Raw genomic sequence first — 24,660 nt, forward strand, 5'->3', positions numbered from 1 at the left:
AGACACACAAAACACACAAGCTAAATATTGTTCAACTGTATCAGCTCGAGGAGCAAAATGTTGTCTGAAACAGCTACTCTTTAGCTTATGCAGACTGTTTCTAGCCCACTGATAGAGGAGAATTTGAACTATTTTCTACTATTGTGCCCCACTTCCTAAGTACTTTATTAGCATAGCTCTGTCAGTGCATCTTCTCAGCTGGCTGGAAATAAAGAGCAAACAGATGCAAGGCTTTTTTCTGATCTTTGGGGTAATTTCTTAGCCATACCAAACCAGCCTGCTTTGTTACAGTGCCACTTGTGTAACTTGAATGCTTGCAGAAAACAGTTCAAGTTCAAGGACATGGTCTCAAAAACCCTTTGCATACCAGGACTCCCTGACCGCTCTGATCTTACAACCAGGTGCCACCTGTGGCTCTGGAGTGTTTCTCTTATCTTGCACAGCATTTCAAGGGTTCATGCAAAAATACTATAGGTAGGAAACCTCAAAAAAGGGACATAACTTTGGCATGTGGTAACCCAGTCTGAAAGAAACATCTGACTTCATGTGTGCATTTCTGGCGCACAGCATTCCTCGCATTCCACCAATGCTTTTGCTAAAATGAGACTTTTTGTCTCAAGCAAGGAGACTGTTTCCAACTAGCCCTTGATTGCAAAACCACTGGAAGAGACTCTTTGCAGAGCTGCTCCATAGTCTGGGTGGGTTCCTCCAAGGACTCAGCACTGTTTTCCATACAGCGTCCAAGCAGAGAGACGGAAGAATGAGACTTTAAACGCAGACTCTGGAAAAGTCTGTGCTGCATTGACTTCCACATCTATAAAACCAGGGATACCAGTTATTTAACTTCTAGACAGGACTGACTCTTGGGAAAGTGTTTCAAGAATGTTGGAAGCTGTTCTGCTAACAAAAAAAATCCCTATTACCAGAAATGTTCTCCTTTGGAAAAATGCTGTTTGCTGATTTAAACAAAGCTGTTGACATTTGCCATATCAAAATGAATACTTTATACCAGTTGTTCTCGTTTGTGTTTGGGAGGAGTTTCAGGTTCCTGCTTTACCTTTAAGCTGCAATTACAGCACTGCTCCAGTGCTTCATTACTAGTGTTTCCAGCTATCCTGACACTCGGACACAAAACCAAGAATTCAAATCCATTCAGCAGCCACAGCAACAGTTTAAATGCAAGCCATCTCCTTCACCATGGGCACAGACACACAGAATAATTAGCTCAACATTTCACATAATAGTGACAAGGAGGAGCTTTTATTCCATGCTGACTTTAAAATAAAAGATAGCTAATTTAAAATGAAAGGTATCTGCAAATAAAGGGATGTTTTTCCTTTGCATACCTCTATTCAAAAGCTAAACTTTTCTGACACTGTCTCAAACTTGGAAACTACTCCCATACAGACAAGCAAATGCTTAACTTTTATTCAGTGGAAAGAGGACGCAGAGCAAGGCACCGAGTCCTGATCCAAGCACGTGCTTTCTTGCTCTCTCAAACCAAGGTCTTCTGCAGGTATTTCACAAATCTAAGCACAGGAGGGGCCTGAATAAAAACCAGTGGAAGATACTATGCAATTCTGGGCACTGATCCAATACTGAAAAAGTCCCATTTCAAAAAACCAACCAAACAAAAAAGCACCTGTCCCACAGACATCAGTGGGAATAAGGCACTTGGCTCTTGGAGGTGAAATACCCTGTTACGATGCATTCTCATTCCTCCACTTCTTGCACAAGATCTCTCAGCTTGACTTCTTCTGAAAGAAAGACATGTTTTAAAGTATGCTTTGAAAGCACAGCGATTGATAACAACCTTTCATACATCTTTTCCTCTTATTGTTAGTGTTCTAAAAACCTAGCAACAAAAGCAGAAAAAAGGAGAGGAAAAATCATTTGAAAGTACAGAGTACAAAATCCCTCCTCCATCTAGAAATGATTCTATAAAACTTACAACCTTGTGATCTAAGACAGCTCTCTGAAAACATTCTTTTGCCATTTATCACTGGTTCCTCTTCTCTTTCTACCCATTTTTTCCAGTTCCAGCTGGAGCAGCTGTGCTTAGTTGGAAGCAAAACCAGTTTACTTAGAACCACTTCAAACTGCAAGGAGGTTGACTGATAGTGTTTTGCCATTCAGAAAATGTCAGCCCATTACTATATGCAACACACTGTAACATGGTACGAGCTCATGTACAAATGTCAGAAGCTTCCTGAGAACTTCACATCATTCATAAAAACAAAGAAAGTGTAAATCAGTGGTCCAGTAGCTCATCTCTCCTCCCTTTCAAGATAACTGGTCTGAGGAGGCAGTTAACTTAGCAGAACAAAATTAATTAAATAGTCTGCCTGAAATACTAACTGAGATAATATATGAACTGGCAAAACCTCTATAAAGCTGAAGTTACAACTGAAGTGTGGGTAATAGACCACCTGTGTTCTAAAACCATCTCTGACGTGGCTGGGAATTTACCATTTTTGTTAGAGATGCAGGTTTCTGATGTTTTGAAAATTTGGCTGTAAGATGAGTTTTTTTTATTTTGACCTGTTGCTCTTCTATATGCACTGTCACCTTCCTGTAAAATTTCTGGATTAACAATACACAAGTTTTCACATAGATCTTAAAAAACAGTTATGGGCTTGCTGCAGGAGTTATCAGGTCAAGTTTTACAGTCTGCATTATACTGCAAGTAAGGCTAGATGACCCTAATAGTCCCTTCTGGACCTAAAATCTATGAGCACGTACTCTTAGAAAGAAAATAGGGCTCTAAGCATGGTTACCATTTCAACCGTAGAAAAGCAAGTAAAGAGTAAAATATGATTTCCTCATCTAGAACATGCACTAGTGGTGTCCTTAACAAGTAGCAATCACTAACCTTGCAGAAACATGCCACCAGTACAGACAGTTCAGCCCAACAATCAATGGGGAAACAAGTGAGAATGTGTCTTCTGTAAGAGACAACGCTTGCAGCATGGGCAGTCACTACTTTGGGCGAATGGACCACCGTCTTTACTATTGCTCACAGCTCACTGGCTGACTCAGCATTCACACAGATGACAATAAAGAGGCAAACCCCCTCAAACCCTCTGAGGACTGTGAAAAGCACTGAAAGAAAAATGCTGTGGGAGTGTAAATCATCAACTAACAGCTTGAGAATATTATTTTGTCTGTAGATGGAAAAAGTAAAAGCAGTCATCTCCTCCAAAAACAGGCATAACAAAAAAAGAAGCAGCCCATGAAATAAGTACAGCCCTGCTCACATGTTCAAGTTTCTCACAAAAATACTGGTGCCGCTTTCACACTCTAGCTCCCTGCTATGGAAAAACACTTCTTCAGAGTCTGGAAAATGCTGTTTGATTTCAGTAAATTACATCTCACTGCTTGTCGGTTTCTGATTGATGGTGTAACTTAGGGAACAATATCTGTGTGTGGAATACTGTCTGGAGAAGCAGTCAGGGGTTATTGAAAATACAGTATTTATGCAGTTTAAAAATCAGTGGCACATTACGCACAACTTTTTCTAGAGTGATGAAAAATTACTGAAGTGCATTTGGGAACAAAGGGTGTAAGGTCTTTTGTCTATTCGTAAGAACACTCGACTGGTAAGACTTCTTAGTGAGTTAGTAGTGATGGATGCAAGAAAAAGTGTCAACCGCAGTTGAGCATAAAGCCAACTGCTTCTCCGACCAATGGGCAGAACGGAAGACGTCACTGTTCAATGGTGGTCAGAAAAGAGGGAAGAAAATAAAATTGAAGAAAAGAGAAGGAAAATGAACCAAGGATCACTGATTTCTCTAAGCCATTTAAAACTACTGGAGAAGGAGAAAAAGTCTAGAGTTTCACTGCACCACTTTCATTGGTATTGTTTCTTCACCTATCTGATACATCATCGTTAGTTGGAAGACTTTCAGAAAACAGCCACTACGAAAGAGCAGACACCTCCTCGGCATAAATCATTCTGGAGCTACTGAATTCAAGGGCTTAGGGCTGATTTACACCAGCCACAGGTATGACTTTATATGTACCTCACCTTCCAAAACTTCATTAGAGTCCTTAAGGTTCTGTCATGACAAAAATACCATTATTTTTCACCATAAAAAAATGCAACAGACACCAGGACATGAGCCACAGAAAGGCCATGACTGTAAACAATTACGGAACCTATACAACATACATCCTTCCATCAGGTACAAAGAAGAGAAGATTAATTTCAATGTGTAAGTGCACCAGAGAAGCAAATGAGGATGGAGGCTGTTGCCAGTGGTGTCACTCTGTGCGAAAAAAAAACCCCGAAAAACAAGCCATGCACAAAAATTTGGCAGGTGTAAAGTAAACAAAAGGAAATACTTTCCACACAAAATTAACCTGCCAAATCCATTGCTAGAGAGAGACAAAAAGCGTGAAAAGCTTACAGAAGGGTTGGCTCAATTCATGAAGTGCAGATCTCCTGCTGATAACTGAAAACAATGGTTCAGAGGCAATCAACAGCTCAGGACACCTTTGAATGCTGTAGGAGCGTGAGGATTTGGGATATATCTAGTAGGATCACCCTACTCTTTCTCTGTTTCTCTTCTCATTTCTCTGTCATCCGTTACTGTCCCATTCCAAGGACAGGGAAGCAGCTAGGCAGAGTCTGGTCTGCTCCAGCAGGGCCATGTTCACGTCTGTGTGTGCACACTACCTGCTGCCAGAGCAAGGAACAAGGAAGCAAGAAAAACATTGTCAAAACCACAGTGTAAATTCAGCAATGCCTTCCTGGAAATTATTGCAGATTATAGTAATCATTAGGACAGCCAAGAAACACTGGATGTGAAAAGACAAATTTATCTGCAATAGTTTTGAATTAAATAATATGGTGTGACATGTGAAAGCAAATGAGGAAGCAAATCTGCAAAGGGTCTCATAACATGGTTGGGATACAGGAATAGCTCCCACACGTGGTTCAGACAGAAGAGAGCAAAGGCTCAGTGGGAGGCCTGTGGAAAAAATCATGGACAGTAATTCTGAGACGAAAGGAGAGGGAAGATAATTCTTTGGTTAAGGCAAAGATAATTCTTTGTTCTTGTGATACAGTTGGGTGGTGAGCACCTCAAGTGACTCTTCATACAACTTAAGAGACATACACAGGAGCAGAAAGGTACTAATTAACCATGAGACTTCTGAAGTACATGCTTGTACCACTGTACAGTAACAACACCATATTGCCACCGCACGACAAGCCTTCCAAAAACTAGCCACCATCTTGTAAACACCTTCTTTCTGATGTCTAGCTTCCTTCCCACTGGCACCCCCATCTTCCGGGTGCCTGCCGCAATCAATGCAGTCCCAGATGCCCCAGTGGGAGCACTTACCTCTCGCTTTTGACTCCGAGTAGGAGGGGATGTCCTCAGAGGTCAGGATTTGGGGGAGGCATGTGGGAGCACCAACCCCCTGTCCCAGGTAGGAAGCAGGTGGGTAGTAGGAGCACATGCGGTACTGGGAGCTGACGGTGTGGTGGCTCTCCATGCCCTTCACCTGTCGGAGACAGAAGCAAACACCAGCCTGTGAAAGCTGAGCCCCAGCACCATGTGGGCACCCCACTGCCCCCTACGCACACAGCTTTGAAGGACGTCATGGGGGGTGGATGGGAAGTGAAGTCCTGACACAATGGCCTGGGGTTTTTGCTTTGGTTGGCTCACAGCATGCCCACACCGCTCAGCTACAGGTGAGCTGGCACGGTACAGGATGTGACCTCGCAGCAGCGAGCAGCACCGCCATATCTATGGCTCATTTGTCTTACCTCAGGTGAAGCTGCATCTGGCACACAAGCATGTACCCTTCATTGCAAGGAGATTCCTGGCAAGTCCCCTGCTTACAGCAAAGACACCGCCACAGGAACCTTTCCAGACTCCTTCAACTGCACGTATCCAGTCCCTACACCTCCCCAGAGACTAACCTGCCTCACACTGGTGGTAACTGCTGTGCCAGAGACCTACGGGGTGGCTACGGAGGACAGTCCTACTGACTGATTCACTCAGAACACACTGAGCAGTGACACATGCACACAAACACATCACTTTTCTTACAATCCAGTGAGAGGGAAACCAAGTTGTGGACAGACTACATGGGAAGCCTGCAGTGGAGCCACAGCTGGACACCAGCCAGCAGGTCCGCTGCGTCAGCATGGTGTCCACCAGAAAACCCTTCTCCCTCCAGCAGCCTGCAGCAAAGTTGGCAGCACTCAGAAATCAAAGTTTATCCTACTCCAATGACCTGAAATAATCCAAACTGATCTCCTCAGAGAGGCAATAATGCTTTTTTAGGAGAGAACTACTATCTACTATAATTTGTTCCAAAGCCCTATGTAACGTGGCTACAGTGCTACCAAAAATGCAGCCAAACACTACACAAGATTAGGACTTTCAACAAGAAAGGTAATGCTATGTGGTCTCCATAGGTCTGCTGGACAGTGAATGATTGTAAGATGGAAAGCTTTCAGGCAGAGTAAAAGTAGGACAGTTTTTTACCAGGTGTAAAGGTAGTAGTGTCAGCAGTAACGCACGTCCAGCTATGCCATCAGATAACATCTTTGCAAGCAGAAGTGCTTGACGGCCTTTTCAGCTGCATCTCACCTCAGCTGGAGGATCTCTGTCTGCTCCACTGCGGTTCCCTCGGGTTCCCACCAGCCACATGTCAAGCCCTGCTCCTCAGCCCTTCCCAGGCTGCAAAGTTCAGAGCTAGGGAGCAGCAGAGGCACGGGGTGAACCTGCTGTCCCAGGCGACCACCCTGCACCAGCAGACCCCCAGGGTCTGCTCCTGGCAGAAGGAGCCACCGGCACCTCCCAGTGAAGCAGCCAGAATGCAGTCACCCCTTGTTTTCCAGAGGTCCCCTTAAAAATTCAATATTCATTTTAGTATGCCTAGCTGGAAATAATGTGGCCCGAGTTGCATAAAATCCTGCTGGTGCTCTCTGAGAGACTGCAACATCCCGCTTTCTGTGTGGAGCCACGTTTGCAGCGAGATTAAGTGCCAAGAGAGAGCAGTGGCTCTTTACAGGAAGCAAAGTGCACCTCTGCCCATCTTCTGACAGCAGCACAGTCACACTTATTTGCACATGCACTGAGGGATCAGCAGGACACAGTCTGTTAAAGTTAAGAGTTTTTCTATTATAAATTAAAGCAATGCTTAAAAGGTGATTGTTCTACCATCTGCACCCTATGCATACAGAAAAAGTTCAACATGCACTGAAGCTTCATCTGTGTTTAGTAAATTGCTCTTAAAGAAATTTAATGTGTCATCCCAAGAAAGCTTCAACTCAGAAAAGCCACTGATGTCTCCTCTGGTGTTCTGAAAAAAATGCTGTCTCCTCTTGGAAACAAATATCTGTGCTTTGCACAGACTCCCTCAACAAACTCCTGGAATTATGGATTGGCAACACAAACTGCCCAAAAGCTCAGTCCAAAGGCCATTTTGAATCTGCACATCTGCAGAGCTCAACAGCTGTAGAAGTACCGGGGAAAAAAAGTTAGTAAACTCCTCTCTGCCTGCTGTTTTGCACACACCATCTTCTTTCCCTCGGTGGGGCAGGGCTGATGTCCTCAAATCTCCACCTCTCCCTTGTGCAAGTGCATGTTTGTGTGCATACAACTGAGGAAAGGTCACCTGCAGGAGACAGCATTATTTCAGCTGTAACAAAATGGAGGGATCACTCCCTGGCACTGAAATGATCACATGCATGTTTCCTCTCCCTGCAGAGTGGATGCAGTGACCTGTTTCCTTTCAAACCTTTTTTTAGGGTTTTTCTCCATTTCTTAAAAAAAACAACTCACCTAAAAATCTCTGGATGCAATGAATTATTACTACTATTATTATTAGTGTGTGGTAGCTGGCTAGCAAGAGACATGTTTTATAATCTTATTACCCACACCAAGTCTATGAACCACAGTTCGACCGACAGCCAGAGGCTTGGCTCTGCAAAGAATATGCTGTGTATTAACCACTGAAGAAAATCTAAAAGCTTTTGGTTTTGTTTTATTAAACTGTTTAGAATACACAGTGCAGTAAATCTGAACCATAAGGTTTCCTTTTTATAGTGCTTAGCAATCCTATTTTACAGTAACAATAAAAAAACAACCAGTCATAAAAATTCTTGACCTTAGCACTGCATTAAAAAGGGGGCTTAGGAGATCATTACCCCATGAGAAGGGGCATTTGCTCTGTATTAACTCGTGCAGCTCTGGAGAGTCCTTGCACGTTTTGGGGTGCCAGCGATAAAAACAGCCCCAGGGAGGCCCTGGAATATTTGGATTCTTTCTAACCTGGGGCAGTTCAGCCTTCCAAACACTGCGGCCAGGTGCCAGGTTTGGGATCCTTCCCTGGGTCCTGTCCTGGGGAAATGCTGGGGTCATGCAAGGATCACAGGAGGAGATGCCTGGTCCTCTGGTGTCTCCTCCTGGCTCCCTCACCCCTTCCAGCTCTACAGCGAGGCCAAGATAAGCAAGGGCTGGGTTGGTCCCACAAGCCACACTGGTTTGTACCACCACAAGCTACGTGCCGTAAGAACAAGGCATGTTTTAGGTGAGGAAGTACCGTGGAAGGGAAGCACGTGCACTTGTCCTTTGCAGAGAGCAAGCTGAGCTCCCGAGTTGGACACTCAAGTTGCTCACTTACAGTGCATCCCCTTCCAGCCACGCATCGCTCACACCCTGCCCCAGCTGCAGGATTCATTCACCAAGTACCTCACTAACCTCAGTGGGAGGCACAGATCGTTGGAGAAGCACATTCGCCCTATTCAACACTTATGGGTTCCCCTAAATTGTACAACACAGCACACACTCAGTAACTCTTTAAAGGATGTACTGCAAGCAACAGTGGGATGCTTGTAACTCATGAATAAATAAATATGGCCTGATTAAAAGACCATGCACGCAGTGGAAATTCTTTCCCTGTTCCTTTGTAAAGCTAATATGGAGAATCAAGAGGCAGCTACAGCTTGTCCACTAACAAGCAAGCTGGAAGCAGGATTTGTCCATCACTGAGCACAACAGTCAGTGCAGCCCTACAGCAGTGCTCAACAGTGACAGAATATGTAGAAAAAGGAAACATAAAGAAAATGCTCCTGCATCAGTTCAGACCATTCCTGCAAAAAAGCTTTCTCAATAGCTGGTGGAAGAGCAATGTAAAGTCCAGCTCCTCCTTCCGAGCTCCTGGCAGCATCTGCATAACCTCTACGCATCTTGTTCATAGAGGAAGAGCCGAGGAGAGGAGGCGGCCAGACCAGAGACAGAAAAGAGGCAAGGAAACACAAGTGGTGACTCACTTCTCCTTCCAGCCTCAGAGACTAGAAAATGGTCCTGCCCTTCCCAGATGATTTATTCAGACAAAACATTACCCAGGTAATTCTTTTATTTGCAGAAGCTGGCAGCTGCAGTCTCCTTGCAAGCAAGCCACTGTTACTCTTAGCAGCACCTTCACATTTTGCAATTGATCCTGACTATGGGGCTTATTCCCAAAAAGGACAAGCAGGAGGAGGTCACAGATACTAATCCTGTGTGACAAGGGCTGCAAAGAATTCAGAGCAACAGAAGAGATCAAAGGACTATCCTTTGGCTCTGCCACTGGTGTGCCTCGTGACACCAGACAAATCACTTCACCCAGGCTTTCCACCCCTCTGTCTCACCCCAACTCACCAACAGCTGCCTTAAACCAAAACCAGTAATTATGGAAACACATGAGAAACTCTGTTACAAGTTTTAATGTGGCCTCCTCCTTCTGCCTCGATCTTAAAAATAAATCCAGCTTTAGGGGGCATAAAGCTGCATTTTGCATTTACATGTCATTGATTGCAAACCACAGCATTCGAAGGTTGGTTTTTGGCATGAGGCGAGAAGGCATCCACTGGGCAGTGGAGTGGGAATCCAGACACCAGGAATCTCTGCTCTGTCACCTGCAGGCTGCGTGACTGTGGGCAAGTTAATTAACACTTCCCTGCCTCAGTTTCCCCAGCTGCAAACCAAGGTTGCTGCTGCTCTCCCACCATGCAATGCTACTGCCCATGAGCTGACCCCTCACGACTGCTGCACTCGCGCTGCCCAAGGTGGCTTTGTTTTGTTCCTAAAACCAGCTAAGCATATTTTCCAGCACGAGGAAAAAACGAGTCTATGATAACCTGCCTTGACTTACTTTGATTCTAGCACAGAAAATACAAGAGACATCTATATCTGTCCCTCCTTGATAGACAAACCTAATTAACCTTTGCTATTCTGTTCCAACCTATTCTTTTAGACAAAGGCAGTGACCCATAAACAATATGTTACCATCAGAATCTCAACTGCAGTGACACCTAGAGATATAGCCCTATCAGCAGTATCGGAAAATAAACCGCTTAGATTAGCTCCTCCAAGAAATATGGATTGCATTCATGTCACACATGAGCTGTCAGAAACATTAGGATACTTTTAGCATAAATCTGTAGTGTGAAGGGTATGTTATGAATACAGTATATAATACGCTGCTTACACATAAAATTGGGATTGTGTTTGGTGACTTGCACAATGCATATATATTTACACACACACACTTTACACCTATTTCTGGAGAGTTAGACCACACATTTCTGTAAGGCAGCCAGACTTATTGGAGGAAAAACTGCCAGAAACTAGAAACAGGTTGCAGAAGTTGAACTGAGGAATCTTTTTTACTAGCAAGCAGCTACTCTTAAGAGTTCAAACTGCTAGCTGCCTATCACATCCACTTTTCTGAATTTAGTATAAGACAGTTTTATGTGTTTGCTACTTTTTAACAAATCTTTAAAAAACAGTTTTCTACCTCAGCAATGCTAATTATTTCACTTCCAAGTGGTAAATGAATTCCCATATTAGAAAATGAGTTAAAATTTCTCAGTCTTACTCTCGCCAACACATACTTCAGGTTTTTGCTCTAAACTGGTTTAAGGAAAGAACAAAAGAGTTGAGGTTTTGGAAGTGAGAATATTGTTTTGCCAAGCTGCATCTAAAGAGAAAAAAAAGGGGGGGGGGGAAGGGGGGAGAACACCTCGTGGCATGGGCATGAAACAGCAATGACATGAAATTCTGAAATTTGCCAAAAACCTCCTGGCCAGCCTTAACCTTTCTCTGAAGCCAGATCCCTGGAGTTACCAGAATTAATAAGGAAAACGCAGCCACTGGTGCCCAGGTGTGGGGGCACATTCTGCATCTTGCAGATTTTTAATGGTCCAGCCTTAGAAACCAGTGGAGTTTTAACATTTTTTGGGGAGGATGCCAACTCACAAGGAGTGCCGATTATCCTTATGCTGATGGCCGCACACCAGCAGTTTCACTCCCAGCTTGGAGAATGAAACCTGATTAGATTTGGACGTGTCCATCCAGGTTTTACTTTTGTTGTGGCAGGAAAGACTGCAGTCATCCCATCATTTTCCAGTTGCTGTCGTTAAGCAGGTTGCAGTGAGACCAGTTTCAGAAGCAACAACTTCAATGTTATACTAGCGTGCTCTGACTTGCAGCAGTGATGTTGAACTCACTTAACTGTTAATTGGATTGAATGCACATAAATTCCTGTTGTAATGAACAATTATGAGAGCTTCAAGGGAGAGTGCAGATGCTCACACAGAACTGGAGAGAAGGAGATGCACAGTAACCACCATATTTGCTACATTTCCTCCCCGACCTCAGCTTGTCTTTTCTTCAGGTGCAACACCAGGCATATCTGATTATCTGCCTTAGAGCTGGCAAAAGCAGCAGAATATAAATGACTGAAGGGGTCTCGACCAAAACTATCATCTTCATTATGCTTACCTAATCATGATGGATACAGCTTCTGGGATAATTGTATATGAATGAACAAAACCTACACAGAAATATCTAAAAAAAAAAAAAAAAAAAAAATTGCACCTCTGTGAATCCACTCAAGTACGCGAGCCTCTGCAAAGAACAAAGACTAATGAAATCTGACATTAATCTACATTAAAGATTCAGTGATTCAGTTTATTTGCCAAGGCTCAATGATGCATTAATCCTCATCCCATCCCACACACACTCACATGTTTCCTCCCCAGCTTTTCTCCCTTGCTCCCTAAATTCTGAAACAGCAGACAGCTGGGCTGCTCAAGGCCTTGTCTGCATCCAGAAGTTATCTTACTTTAAGTATGCAATTCTCCTTGTGTGGTTACTTGTGTGTAGTTATTCCAGGACATGCAAGGCTCTACCAACAGAGTCTGGAAAAGCCAGGGGTCTTGTCTACACTGCTTAAACTAGGATATCTTCCAGTGAGCACATGGGTGGCTTATACTAACAAAGAAATCCTCCTGTGGGCTCACAGCTTAGCAAGCTGCACTGATTTGGTTACAGCAGGCATTGCACATCTATTATTTTGGTAAAGCAGCAAAAACCAAAAACCTTGATCAAAACAGTTATAGCACTACCAGTCACATGAGCAGACTCACTTGTACCTGAAGACTGTTTAAGAAAGCCTGTGCACGTAAAAAAAGAACCTCTGTGTAGGTACAGCTATGTGTTTCCTCTGGAGAGAGTCAGCCTGCATAGGTTTGCCAGCAAAACCCCCTGAAGGTGTAAGCAGGGTCTGATTCCTCTTTGTGGATCATGCTTTGAAACTCTACTGTAACTCCTTACTGTGCTTGACAGAGAAACTAATTCATCCTTCTCCATTTAATGCTATATTTCTGTGATCTTCCCTTGGTGGTAACCCTCCATGCATAGAATCGATGTTTAACCACATGCAGCAGCTAAGAGCTCGTTCCCCTTACGACAAACCATCTTCAGTGCCACACAGTGTTTTACAACTTCAGCATCACTGCACCCACTGCCATCAAATATTATCTAGCCTAGCTCTCACTAAAACTTTTTATGATTATTTGTGCAATGTTATGCTGTCATAACAGTATGCAAAGCCCATGATTCGTAACTCTTCCAGCCATAACAATCTTTCTTTCAGATCAGCCTCTGAGAAACAGCTTTAAGTTACATGACACCGACCTTGAACTACACTCTGCCCTACTGAACAGGCGAGGGGAGTCCTGGTTTTAGGCCACTGAGAAGCTGGGGAGATGTCGCTTCTGCAGGCAGAAAACACTATCTTTAGTCTCTCTGCACAGACATCTTCACCAAAACAGCACTGAGAAACCCAAAAAGGTTTGGCCAGGAGAAATTAAAATCTTAGCTCAAGTAAACCACTAAATTCACATGGAGGTGAATACAACCCACTCTGCACTTGGAGCCTGATGGTGGAAGGAAAATGACCTTTTTTTTCCTTAATTTATTTGGTAGTCCACTAATTTGAGTGGCACTTAAGCAGAAGTTATTTACAGATTCTGCAGGACCGCAAGAGAAAAAATAATGGAAAAGACATTATAGCTTTTATTTCTTCAAGGGGTGTGAAAGGTCCCACAAGAAACAGGTAATCTCACAGTGACAATGGACCCTCTAGGCCAAGACTTCTTACACATACAGCCTAGTTTCAAATGACAGTACAGGACAAGAGAACTGAGAGGACACCACCTTCATTCCAAGGTTTAACATATTTTAACATACCCTCATGTATCTCTTCCTCAAGCACTATGCACTAGGATAGTCAATACCTGTAATTTACTTTCCTTTTTTCCCAAGCAAAATCACAGAAGTCTCTACTGGCTGGAGGAATGGTGAAGTGTGGGACTAGCAGCCTGCAAGAACATTATTTTCACAAGACGAATGTTGCTGCCCCTCATTTGTGTTATGACAGTGTCTCCAAGCATCAGCTTTGCAGTAGGCTCTTACATGCTAGACGATAATGCAAAAGCTTCAGAAGAAGTAACTTTCTATCTGAAACACTCTGCTGTGATGTGCCAGGTTAACTCAATTAACCAAAATGAAAAAGCTAAAAAAGCACTGGCACCTCACCTCATTACCACGCACAAAATCCTATCCCCAGCCTGCCTCAACTAATTCTCCCCCTGGTCTGGTGATCAAATTCAGCAGCTAGAGAGGATGCTATTAACTAACCTAACCAAGAAGACTAAGAGAAGAAAGCTCTCGTGGTGTGGGCTCACACAGCAGAAGGGAGACAGCTCTTTTCCCCAAACAGCTGTATTCATGGTGAAAAAGGGACATGGAATAGCACTAAATGCATACTGCTGTAAAGCCACGATTTTAAAATCATGCAAGCTGTGGCCCTAGGAGGCCTCCGAATTTTCAGAAGGACCTTTCCATGAAAAAAGGGTCTTCTGATAGGAAAGCCTCACTGAAGGTGATGTGGACTGCTACAGTAATCACTCTGATCTTAGTTCTAGCTCCTCGGTATCAGAAGTTAAAATGTTCATTCAGAGTTGGTCCCTGTGCCAGAATTGCTAGAAGAATTCTCTGTCAGCAAAGGGGACGATCCATCTGCTCCCTTCAGAAGGGAGGTTTTGGTGGACATTTAATCTTTCATTGTTGAGTGGTTTCACAGCAGAGCCTTTGCAGCAGGCAGCCTGCCTACTCTTGATGTCCTACAGAAGACATCTGCCCTCTCCTGCCCTTGGACAAGAGACATGGGTGTACACAGACCAAAAGGGCATAGCCTCCTGAGCCCAATCTCAAGACAGAAAAGCACCACTGCAGTCCAAGACCAAACAGCCTCCAGGTCACTGAAATGGCTCCAATTACTTTGCCAAGAACCCCCTGCCTTGGCAGATTTCCCATTTTTCCAGTCTCCAACTAGTATTGAGTTGGAGGCTACAATCATCAAGTCCTAGAGAGGACTCGGTTGACTTTATACCCTAACTAACACAGTGCTCTGGTGTGAACCTCTCAGGCACAGCCTGCAACCTGGGCTACCCAAGTCGAAATCGCAAACCCTGGAGCTGACACTGCCAGAACATACCATTAGCAACATGCCATGTCACATTCAACTGACTGCCACCAACACACTGAACAACAGCATGGTCTCTTGGGTCACTTCAGTGCCTTGGATATGAAAGATGGAAGAGAAAAGACCAGGTTCCTGAAGAGCAAAGCACCTAAGAAATGACACCTGACCAGTTGGACTCTTCCTCCAGAAAACTGCCCATAATCTACTATGACATAACTCAGAAGATAAAATCCAGTGGGTGCTTGCTGCAACCTACCTATATCTGTATCATTGCCTTCATTGTGCTGCACCATAACCACCCATTTTGGCTAGCTTTCCTAACACGGGTCCTAATCCCACCCTGGAATCTGGTTCTGGTTTTGCACTGCCATGAAACCAGCAAACAGGAGGTCAGAATCAGGCCCAAGAAACAACTTATTGTTCATTTCACTCTTCCATGTAACACCTCTGTAATGCCATACCTGCCATGGTTTTCCGGACTGGCTTGGCATGTATGCTGCTGGGAGGCTTCGAAGGCTGTTTTTCATGGCCGACCCTACAATCGTACCCCCCGTCTCACTTGAGGAAGGCTCACTGGCCACTGCCATTTGGTACTGGGAGTAGTTGTACAGGTTGTTATAGTAAGGATACAGGGATGGCTGGTAAAAACTGCTGTAGTAGGTGGAGTCCACAACCAAATCAGACGTGCTCTCCAAGTGCCCTCTGCTGGGGATGGAAGGGATGTCCTGAATGAGCATCCGTCCCTCTGAAAAAGAAAAAAACCAAACCATTATGAAACAGGAGGGTCCATGAAGACCATTACCTTTCACCTTCTGATGAGCTACCACTTCTCCTGAAGGCTGGACAGAGCATAGTAAATAGGAAGAGGTGTGAGCTGAAAGGGAAACATGGTTGGATGCTTGGTAGAAACTCAAGTGGATTGATGTCCACTTGAAGTGGAGACCATCACCTACACACACCCCAGACTGCAAAACAGGAGACAAAACCAACTGCAGGTTAAGGCAATGCTCTGAGTCCTCAAGCAGCATCAGTTGATCTGATGATGATTTAGACCAGCTAAGGATGCAGCCCCCTATTAGTTTTAAATTCTAACAATGTGCCAAGTCTCTTAATTCCCTGGAAGCAGAACAGCTCCAGCTGCAGGATGACCCCTCTCCAGCCAGCGTCCTGCAGGTTAAGAGGACACTTTCTGAACATGCCTCTAGAAAGGACAAACAGCCACAAAGCCAAGAGAAGCTGCAGTAGGGAAAGCACCACATTATCAGCCAAGGTGTCTCAGAAGCCCACATGCTACCTCTGAGCAGTGAGGGCCTCAACCTTTGCCCAGCCTCCACACCCAAATTAACTCCCATTTCCCTACAAAATCACAGAGCAGGACAAGCTCCCAGACCACTGGCAAAAGAGGAGGTGGCAGAGGGGATTGCTCGTGACTTGCTGCCCGCACTCCGGAGTGCCTCCAAACCACAGGACACCCGGCCACATTCCCGCAGGCTGTCCCCACAAAGGCCTGCCTCCCCTGTCATACCGTAAGATGGGGACAGTCCATTTTAAGTCCCATTTTCCTCACTCCAGTGTCAACCACTGCCTTGCAATATTTGCAAGAATGAAAAAGGAAGCTGCTTGTCAGTACTGTTTCACAGCCAAGCTCTCTCTGACACACTGCATCTGGCTGAGACAGACAGAAAAAAACCTGCCACAACCTTAGAAAGTCTAACCACATGGCAAATATACATTTACATATCAAACAAGGGAACAACTGTAAATCCCACCATCCCTGCAGCTCTGGTTCTAGCCCGCACCCCTGTAACCCTGCCCTGCACCAACCTTTACAGTGTTTGCAGCCTAATGGTCCCTTCTGCAGTGAGCTCCTGCTCTTCCCATGGTGTTGTCTAACTCTACCACGGAGGAGAAAACATGTGGCTTAAAGCATACTGATGAGTTCTCAAGGGCTATTGGTATGGAGATGAAGCAGCACGGACATTATGCACGTATGAAATAACAGCCCTAAGAGAGATGTCAGGCAGGCGTTGCCTAGTTAATTTTGCTTCTTTCTCTTGGTGTATCTGCACCTTGGTTACTTACCTGCAAAATGAATATGGTGGCATTCCCCAGCCTCTCAGAGTCATGGTAACAACTTCTACTGTACTGTTTATTAGCTGCACATTATGATCGGTTTTACCAATTATTGCCATTTACACTGGAATTCTGTTTCACTTCTTCAGCTGTAAGGAAAGCTCTCTGAAATCATGGATAGTCTCCTTCCAGGTTACTAAATTATACAGTGCCCCTATTCAGCTCTTGCTGACATTTTGTTGATATCAATGAACTATCCATTTATGAGCAAGCAGAGTGTTTCAGTCCTCCTGCATCTGGTTTTTCTGCCCCTCAGCCCTGTGTGAGCGAGAACCAAGACAACAGCCCTTTTTCTTTGGGAGTACCTCTCAAATTGGCACACAGAACAGTCTGCAATGCCACAAAAGACCCTTGACAGTTTTTGCACTTTCATATTTTTACGGAATTTTATTATTGCTATTATTCTGCTTCTAGGCAGGCCTCTCTTCAAGTCCTTTTGTCTGTGTCTTTGATAAAATCAGAACTTAGACCACTGGCACTGAAAAGCCAACAATTCCGATAAATCACAGCACAAGCCTAACTCCTCTCCCCAAACTTAGCTCCTGAACAAAGCTGCGGTCCAATTGTTCTGCTTTTCATACTGTAAAACAGAAGCTGAAAGTAAAACCCTCCAACACGTTCCCTGCTAGGATACAGACCTCACATGAGACAGAGATATGCAAGGCAGCTGGCTGCAGAACTTCTGGCAGGGCTACGCTATGCTGCACAGATGTGCAACCTCTGAAACCTCTGCAGTGTCTTTCCACTTGCAGTGCATCATAAGAAGGGATAATACTTTCCGCGAGGAATACTAGTGCCAGGCAGATGGGGCTTCTTTACACCTTCACACAAAAGGTGAGCCACCCCGAGGTGTAGGCAGGTAAAAGGAAGAGGGGGGGAAAGCAGCATGTTTTTCCTGCAACTTCTGGAAAGGTCTCAGGCACTACACTTCCTAACATGGGACAAGATGGGCTAGGCTAGAACAGACCTGTCCATAGCTATCCATAAAATCATACACGCATCCTTGATGTCTCTGTCATGTTCCCGTGGCTGGTAGTGCTACAGCTCCTTCCTGAAGAAAAAGCAGTGGTGGCAGTCTTCTGCTGCTTTAAATAAAAGAAAACACCATGCTTTTTGCCCCCTTCTTTGCTCTTTCTATCTCCTGTCTGTGGTTGGGGCTACCATCATTTCCACCAGAGGTGCAAAAGGGTTGACTTGCTGCCACCCATTTTTTGTTTACCTAGCTGCACAACAGCCATCAGCAGTTCAGTGCTCAGGGCTGTTACAAATCCACCAGAATGGTCCTCTGCTTTCCTTCTGCTGTCCCTCCACTCTCCAACAGCCTCTACAGTACTATCAGCTGCCCTCTCAAGACTCACTATTGAGTCTGTAGAGCTGGTCACCGGCTCATTCAGCCACTCATGCACCCATACACATAAATCCCCAGGCATCAGCAGCCTGGGGCATTTTTCTCTTATAAACGCAAAATTATGGAATCCATGGTCCTCGTAACATCTCTTGCACACAACCCTCCTGAGCTGTGGCCACACCATGGGGACGTGCCCCAGCAGATTAGCAATAAAAACAGCAGCCATGGGAAAGGGGAAAGTTCAAGTGAAGGGACAAATGCACCCAACTCCATACAGTACTAGGACTCCTGCGATGGTGCTGGAAAGACAGCCTGAAGAGTTAATTTCCCCTAAATCCCAAGACCTATCATGCTTCTGAAGATGGAAAGACAGGCAACATCTGAAAAAGAGCAGGAGAAAGCCACCACATACTTCAAATCACACTTCCCCTGACTTTAGGAGATAAGATTTTCTTTGATGTCATGCTTTAGGATAAGTCTCTGCTTTTTTTTTTTTCCCCTACAGCATCTGGAGGAGATTCAGTGCTTTACCCAGGAGAAGGGAGGCATCTCACACAAAACATAGCTTCATGCTATCATCTGGACTGTGGGTTGATGTCAGGTGAGACCAGGTCAAAACACCCCACTGGTTACTCTAAACTCCTCGCAGTCTTGAACCAGCCAACCTGAGGGAAGGATGCCTCTGTAGAGCTGAGCTCTTGCATGTTTTCAGCAACTCCAGCATGCAACAGGTCAAGGGCAGGTCTGCAGTCCAGCTCTACACTCTCACCCCATCCAGCCTGTCTGAATCATGTCATCTCCCACTACTAATGCATACATCAATCATACACATACAACACGTATAGAACATACACACAGATAAATATATTAAGGAGAAAGAGTTTTGCTATTAATGGAGAAAGCCCTGTAAGTCTTGACTTTTTTCTGAGCAATGAAAGCTCAGGAAGAAAAGCAGGTCACACCAGCCAGTACCGACATGGGGTACCTTTAAAGACATGCTAAGTGCCAAGGGGAGCAGAATTAAAGGCCAAAGAACATTGCTCTAGGCATAAAACAAAGCAGTCAGAGATCTGCCCAGAGAAGATTTCGTGTTTACCGTATACCCAGGGGAATTCTTGCTCTATCCATGCTGGTTGTCTCCAGCTGAAGTCTGCTAGCCAGCTGGTGGGCAAGCACACTGCTTCTGGGATGCAACATCCTCAGGCAGAGCCACTGTTTGCAGAAGAGGGCAGATCTATTGGAAGCAATGGCTGTAACTAAACTTCAACTAACTGGGGTTCCTCTGGTCAGTCTTTGGCCTGCACCTCTAATTCTTGACTCCTACCTACTGACTGAACCTTCACCACAGCCTCACCCCAGCTGCTCAGTGAGCAAGATGTCCTCCTCAAGTGAGGCTATTAGCCCGTGGCCGCATTTTCCACCACCAAGGAGAGAATACCAAGGTTAAGAAAGCAGCTTTCAGCTGTTTTTTCTTGGGTTTTCTTGTTTTCTCCCCAAATGTAATTCAACACAGCTGAATGGCTCTGCTGGCAAGGAGAGGGTCTTCCCCTGCCTCAAAGCTTGACGCATTACAACACCTGCACATGAGAGGCAGCCCTGAGGTTCATTGCTCTAAGGGGAGCAATTTTCGAGAGGAATTAAGCTCTCAACAAGGCAACTGCTGCTGCGCCATCAGACTCCCACTCTGCCCCTCCACCTGCCCTTTAAAACAAGAAGGCTGCTGCAGGAGTCGGGCTCACACCTTGGCTGACTTCACTCTCTACATGGAGAAACTGGGAAAGGCTCCTGGGTCTTTCCCCTGCCACTAGCCACAAATTTTAACATTTTGGAAGTTGCAAACAGGACACGATTAAAAAATATGGGATGGAACTTGTACAAGAAGGAACAGAAATGAGAAGAGTAAATAAAAAAAGAGTGGTTAAAATTCTTGCTCAGTTTTTGGAACACCAAATCTATAACGTAGGACTATCAGAGAGTCTCTGTGTGTGAGCAACGCTCTTGCAGTGAGACAACAGTATCCCTTCATGCAGTTGTGCCCTTGGATCTCTAAGCTCTTTTCTATGTCTTTACTAATTCCTGTAGAGAACCGATGCTACTTTTTTTGCACTATGTACAGAGTGTGAAATATGGCCCATTCTTTCATAGAAGATCAATATGATGCACAATAAATACTGTTATTGATCTTGCAGTGTTGTAGACGACTCTCCAGCTCTATGGTATATTAATAGTAGTTAACCAGTAATTCATTTCAGGATGGCTGGGATTTTCTTCTAAGGAAGGTGAGTTCTTGGGGTCAGTTACACATATGGGTCTCATACATTCAGTAACCTATGAGGAGCTCCTGCCTTCACTTAGCAGAGCATGGTGAAAAACAGTGGTCCAGTCCTCAGTTAATGTAAACCAGTCTCAGACCATTTACTTCAATAAAGCTATGGCGATTTACACGAATTGCGGATATGCATGGCAAAATCAACGCACAAGCCAGCATATAGATCATTCTTTCCCTTCTTACTTTTTGGGAGGAGAGAGGAGAAATGTCAGGGAATTCACAGGAATTTCTATCATCATCTCTATCTCAGAGATGGAAATGTGTTTTTAAGCATACAGACCAAGAAATACAAACACTGAAGTAACATTCACTCATTCTGTATTTAAGCATGGTGTATTTTCTGTTCCTATCAGTACCGTTAAGGGCCAGTTATACATCTCATTATACACTGATAACAGTAATTTAAACATGCCTGGGTAAGCCGCTGATGCTGAGGTCAAATGGCACACTCCATACTATTAGACTTTCTCAGCATCTAAAACAGGGTGGTAGTACCAAATTGCCTATTGGGAATGGTTAGTGGACCACACTCAGGAATCTGGGGGAGAATATTAGTCAGCATGGGATGGATGCACACTAGGAACTGTTTAAAAAAATCAGGATAGCCCATACAGTCACGTTTCAATGTCTGGGAGCATGCAGTGGTACCGTTCAATTTACTCATGTGGCCATAACAGCTGATTAGTCTCCATCTGATTGTGTATTTCAGGAAAAAGGATTCCGTATATGCAGTGTGGCAATTAAAAGAATTGCACTGCCCGCATTTATCGAGTTCTTATATACACTTACAGTTAGCAGTTTTTATTTCTTCTGTGCCTACAGACTCTACACATACACAGACATGCTGCTGAAAATACAGGACTGTGACTACTCAAGTAACACATTCACTCAAGTAGCAGGAAGGCACAGCCATTGCCCAGTGAGCACAGTTCAGCTTCTGGCAGTTTACATTTCCTGCAGTTTTCAGTTCAGAGTGGCTGTTTTCATCACTGCAGTGTTAACATCTTCCTGCAAGCCAGCCTCTGTGGCAGGAGACAGCTATGCCATTAAAACACCAAAAAATAATTATTCAGCCAGGAAACACTTGCCTTTAGACCTCAAAAGAGTCTTGGATCCGCAGCTGATAATTTCCCCTTGCTCAGTACATAAAGCATCAGCACACTCCTATTAACTGGTTTGGCAATATTAAGTCTCGCATCGCGTTAGTTCAATTCATAGCTGGCTTTGAGGTCGGACAGTAGCCTTGAACGAGGCCAGTGTGAAATCACTCCCTAACATCATAATCAGAAATGCTGGAACAATATGTTTCTCCCACCAGACAATCATGACAGAGCTATTTCAGATGTCAAAGAAAGCTGGCACCATTGCTTACTTTCTGCTAAGACACTCTGCCTCCTGAGGAACAAGACCCGTATGCTTGCTCTGCTTTTGAGAGAAGTATTTCTGTTCTCTTCCCATTAGAAGTTGCGGATTATCTTCAGTTCCAGCACTGAACTTTTAGCTTGCTATAAAGTTAATGTGCTAGACAATGTTCATTCCAGACAAGGCTGTGGGGCTGTGTATTTTCTGCCACCCCCAAAAAAGGCCATTATCTGTAATTACCCATTACCATGCATAATTATTTCTTCTATTCTGGTCTATGGCCCCCAGGACTTTATGCTGTTACAGCTCACTGCATTATCTTATCAAATTTGTTAAGGAAGCTTTTTTGACCTTTCGAGCACTTGTCACAGCACATACAAAAGCCAGCAGTAAATTGTCTAAGCATGTAGCATGTGATTTATTATTCATACCCTGCATAGCGATACCATACAAAATATTACACACTAACACCTTCCCTATTCCAACTCCTTGCTTCAGCTAAGATGAGAAGAGGAAAGGAAACCTCTTCAGTAAAAGGAGGAAGGGAATGGGAAGAGGCTGGAGTCTCTCAATGGGAATTTGTGGAACACGACAGCAACACATAGCTAAGCCTAAGCATCAGACTCCAGAGAAGGTCTCCGCTGCTCTCCTCTCCAATGCGATATTCTCTCTCCTCTCTCTCCCCAAAGCCTTATCCCACCATTTTGGCTTGTTTTCACACCTGTGTAACTCTGGTGAGCCCTACTCTTTCACACACAAGCCCATTTACTGCTCCTTCAGAAAACAGAGAGGGGTCTTTAAACACCGACCTCCCCCCCTAATTTACAGCTTCTGCCAATCAACCAACAGGTTCCTAAGAAACAAATTTGGTCCAATATGAGATGCACAGGGATTGTCCTTTATGGATACCAATGTGAGTGCGCCAAGCACTGGGTTTTCATCTCCACTGCTCTCAAAGCTCTCCATGAAGGACCAGATGCTGACCTGCATCCCAGTATCATCTGCTTCGGCTAACAGCTCCACCGCCCTATGAATCCACGCACTATGTCCCTCTTCCTCATAAGGACACTGGAATTGGACCCTACAAAGAAGCAAGGCTCTCAAGAAAACAAGAAAGCCAACTCCCTGCATCCTGATTTTTGTTTTCCCCTTCGTCCTCTTTTTATCAATATACTCCAGAGGGTGCTTTATCTTAAAAACTCTCTTTCAGGTCCTTATATGTATAAAATTCTTAAGCCACATCCCCATCTGAAAAGAGATATTTAAGAAATTATCTTTTAGTAAATTCTAGTAAAAAAAATAATTTTGATGCTTTTGAACTGTGTGATTAAATAAAACTTCCCAAACACAGGAAAGTTTGACACAGTTTTCTGGTTTTCTGGCATCATGACAAATAAAATGAAATGTCAAGGATCAGGTACTCACTTCAGACTAAAAGTGCACAGTATAAATTACTGTAGCACAAGGCATGCAGAATTAGGCCTTTCGGATCTGAAAGCCTTCTCCCTAAAAGCAGAGTGAAAAACCAGAGACCCTGGGCTCCTGAAAGCATCCCTGAATTCAGGCCCTAAGAGATGGCTACCCGAGCCACTGCTGTGAAGAAAAAACCCTTCTCCGTTTCTCCACAGTCTGCAGACCTCAGGCCCACCACTCTGTGCTGGCTCTGAGGCAGCGGGGAGGTGCAGACCTTAAGAGCGGTATGAGCAAGAGTCACCCCACGTGCAAGATGAACCAGCAAATACCAGAGAAGAGCGGGGTCCGCAGAGCAGTGGGGGAGCTTGCGCTCGTACCCGTGTCCTGGAGCCCAGTTTCTGAGATGTACGGGGCTGCCCGTACATCTCATTCACCTATGGAAATCCACCTCTGCAGTCCTCCCAATTGTTTTGACCAGAAAGCTTTTGAGAAAAGCATGTTTTTCCTTCCCTCTCCCAATTGCCAACAACGCTACACAACCCCATCTTAAGCTCATCTCAAGTTCAAACACCAAATCCAGTGTTTCTTTTTCCTCCTTGTTCAGGATTGCCTGTCCCAATAGCCCTGGATGCCCAGCTGTGCTTCGACTAACATCTATTAGAGGGAGAGGTCGAAAAATCTGTTATCAGCCATACCAGACACATGGGCTAAAAGCAGCTGTATCTCCAGGCTAAACAGAATAAATCATAGCCAAAACAGTTTATTGCCACCACAATCCATAGGTACCTCTCCAACTGTACCCAGGAACACTTGCTTAGCAGAGATATGCCTTTCTTCTCAAAGCAAAAATACACATTTTAAAAAAAGAAGAGAAAAAAAAAAGAAGAAAAAAATGCACCACTCAACAACTCTGAACCTCTTGTAGGTTCCTGGCCTCTTCCCCAGAGCTCAAGTGCACAGAGCCTCATCTACCCCACCTCCTTATCACGGGTATGCCTCGCCTGGGCACTTATTACCTGCCAATTCCTACCACGCTTTTCACCTCCTCCCACCGCCCCACAACAGAACCACCAGCCATTGCACCTTTCTCTGGCAGCCAGGGCAGATTCGGGGTGTTCCACAACACCCCTTGCCAGATGAAGCAGCTGGACCGTGAGTTCAGGCAGCACTCTCAGCAAGGAGCGGGTTTAACAGCAGCAGTGTCTGCAGGCACAGGGCATGCATCCCAGGGCAGGAG

At 44.6% G+C, this 24,660-nt stretch overlaps 1 protein-coding gene across 1 annotated transcript in view; it reads right to left on the bottom strand.

Moving 5' to 3' along the window:
• DMRT1 (doublesex and mab-3 related transcription factor 1) overlaps positions 1-24,660 on the bottom strand; it is a 59,973-nt gene that overhangs the window by 20,571 nt on the left and 14,742 nt on the right. Inside the window, exons 3-4 of the mRNA XM_075740089.1 lie at positions 15,300-15,583; positions 5,349-5,511 (exon numbers count right to left, since the gene is read on the bottom strand). Coding sequence (XP_075596204.1) covers positions 5,349-5,511; positions 15,300-15,583 — 447 coding nt within the window. The remainder of the gene's footprint in view (positions 1-5,348; positions 5,512-15,299; positions 15,584-24,660) is intronic.

The sequence above is a fragment of the Balearica regulorum genome, chromosome Z (assembly GCF_011004875.1).
Source record: "Balearica regulorum gibbericeps isolate bBalReg1 chromosome Z, bBalReg1.pri, whole genome shotgun sequence".
NCBI classification, from domain to species: domain Eukaryota; kingdom Metazoa; phylum Chordata; class Aves; order Gruiformes; family Gruidae; genus Balearica; species Balearica regulorum.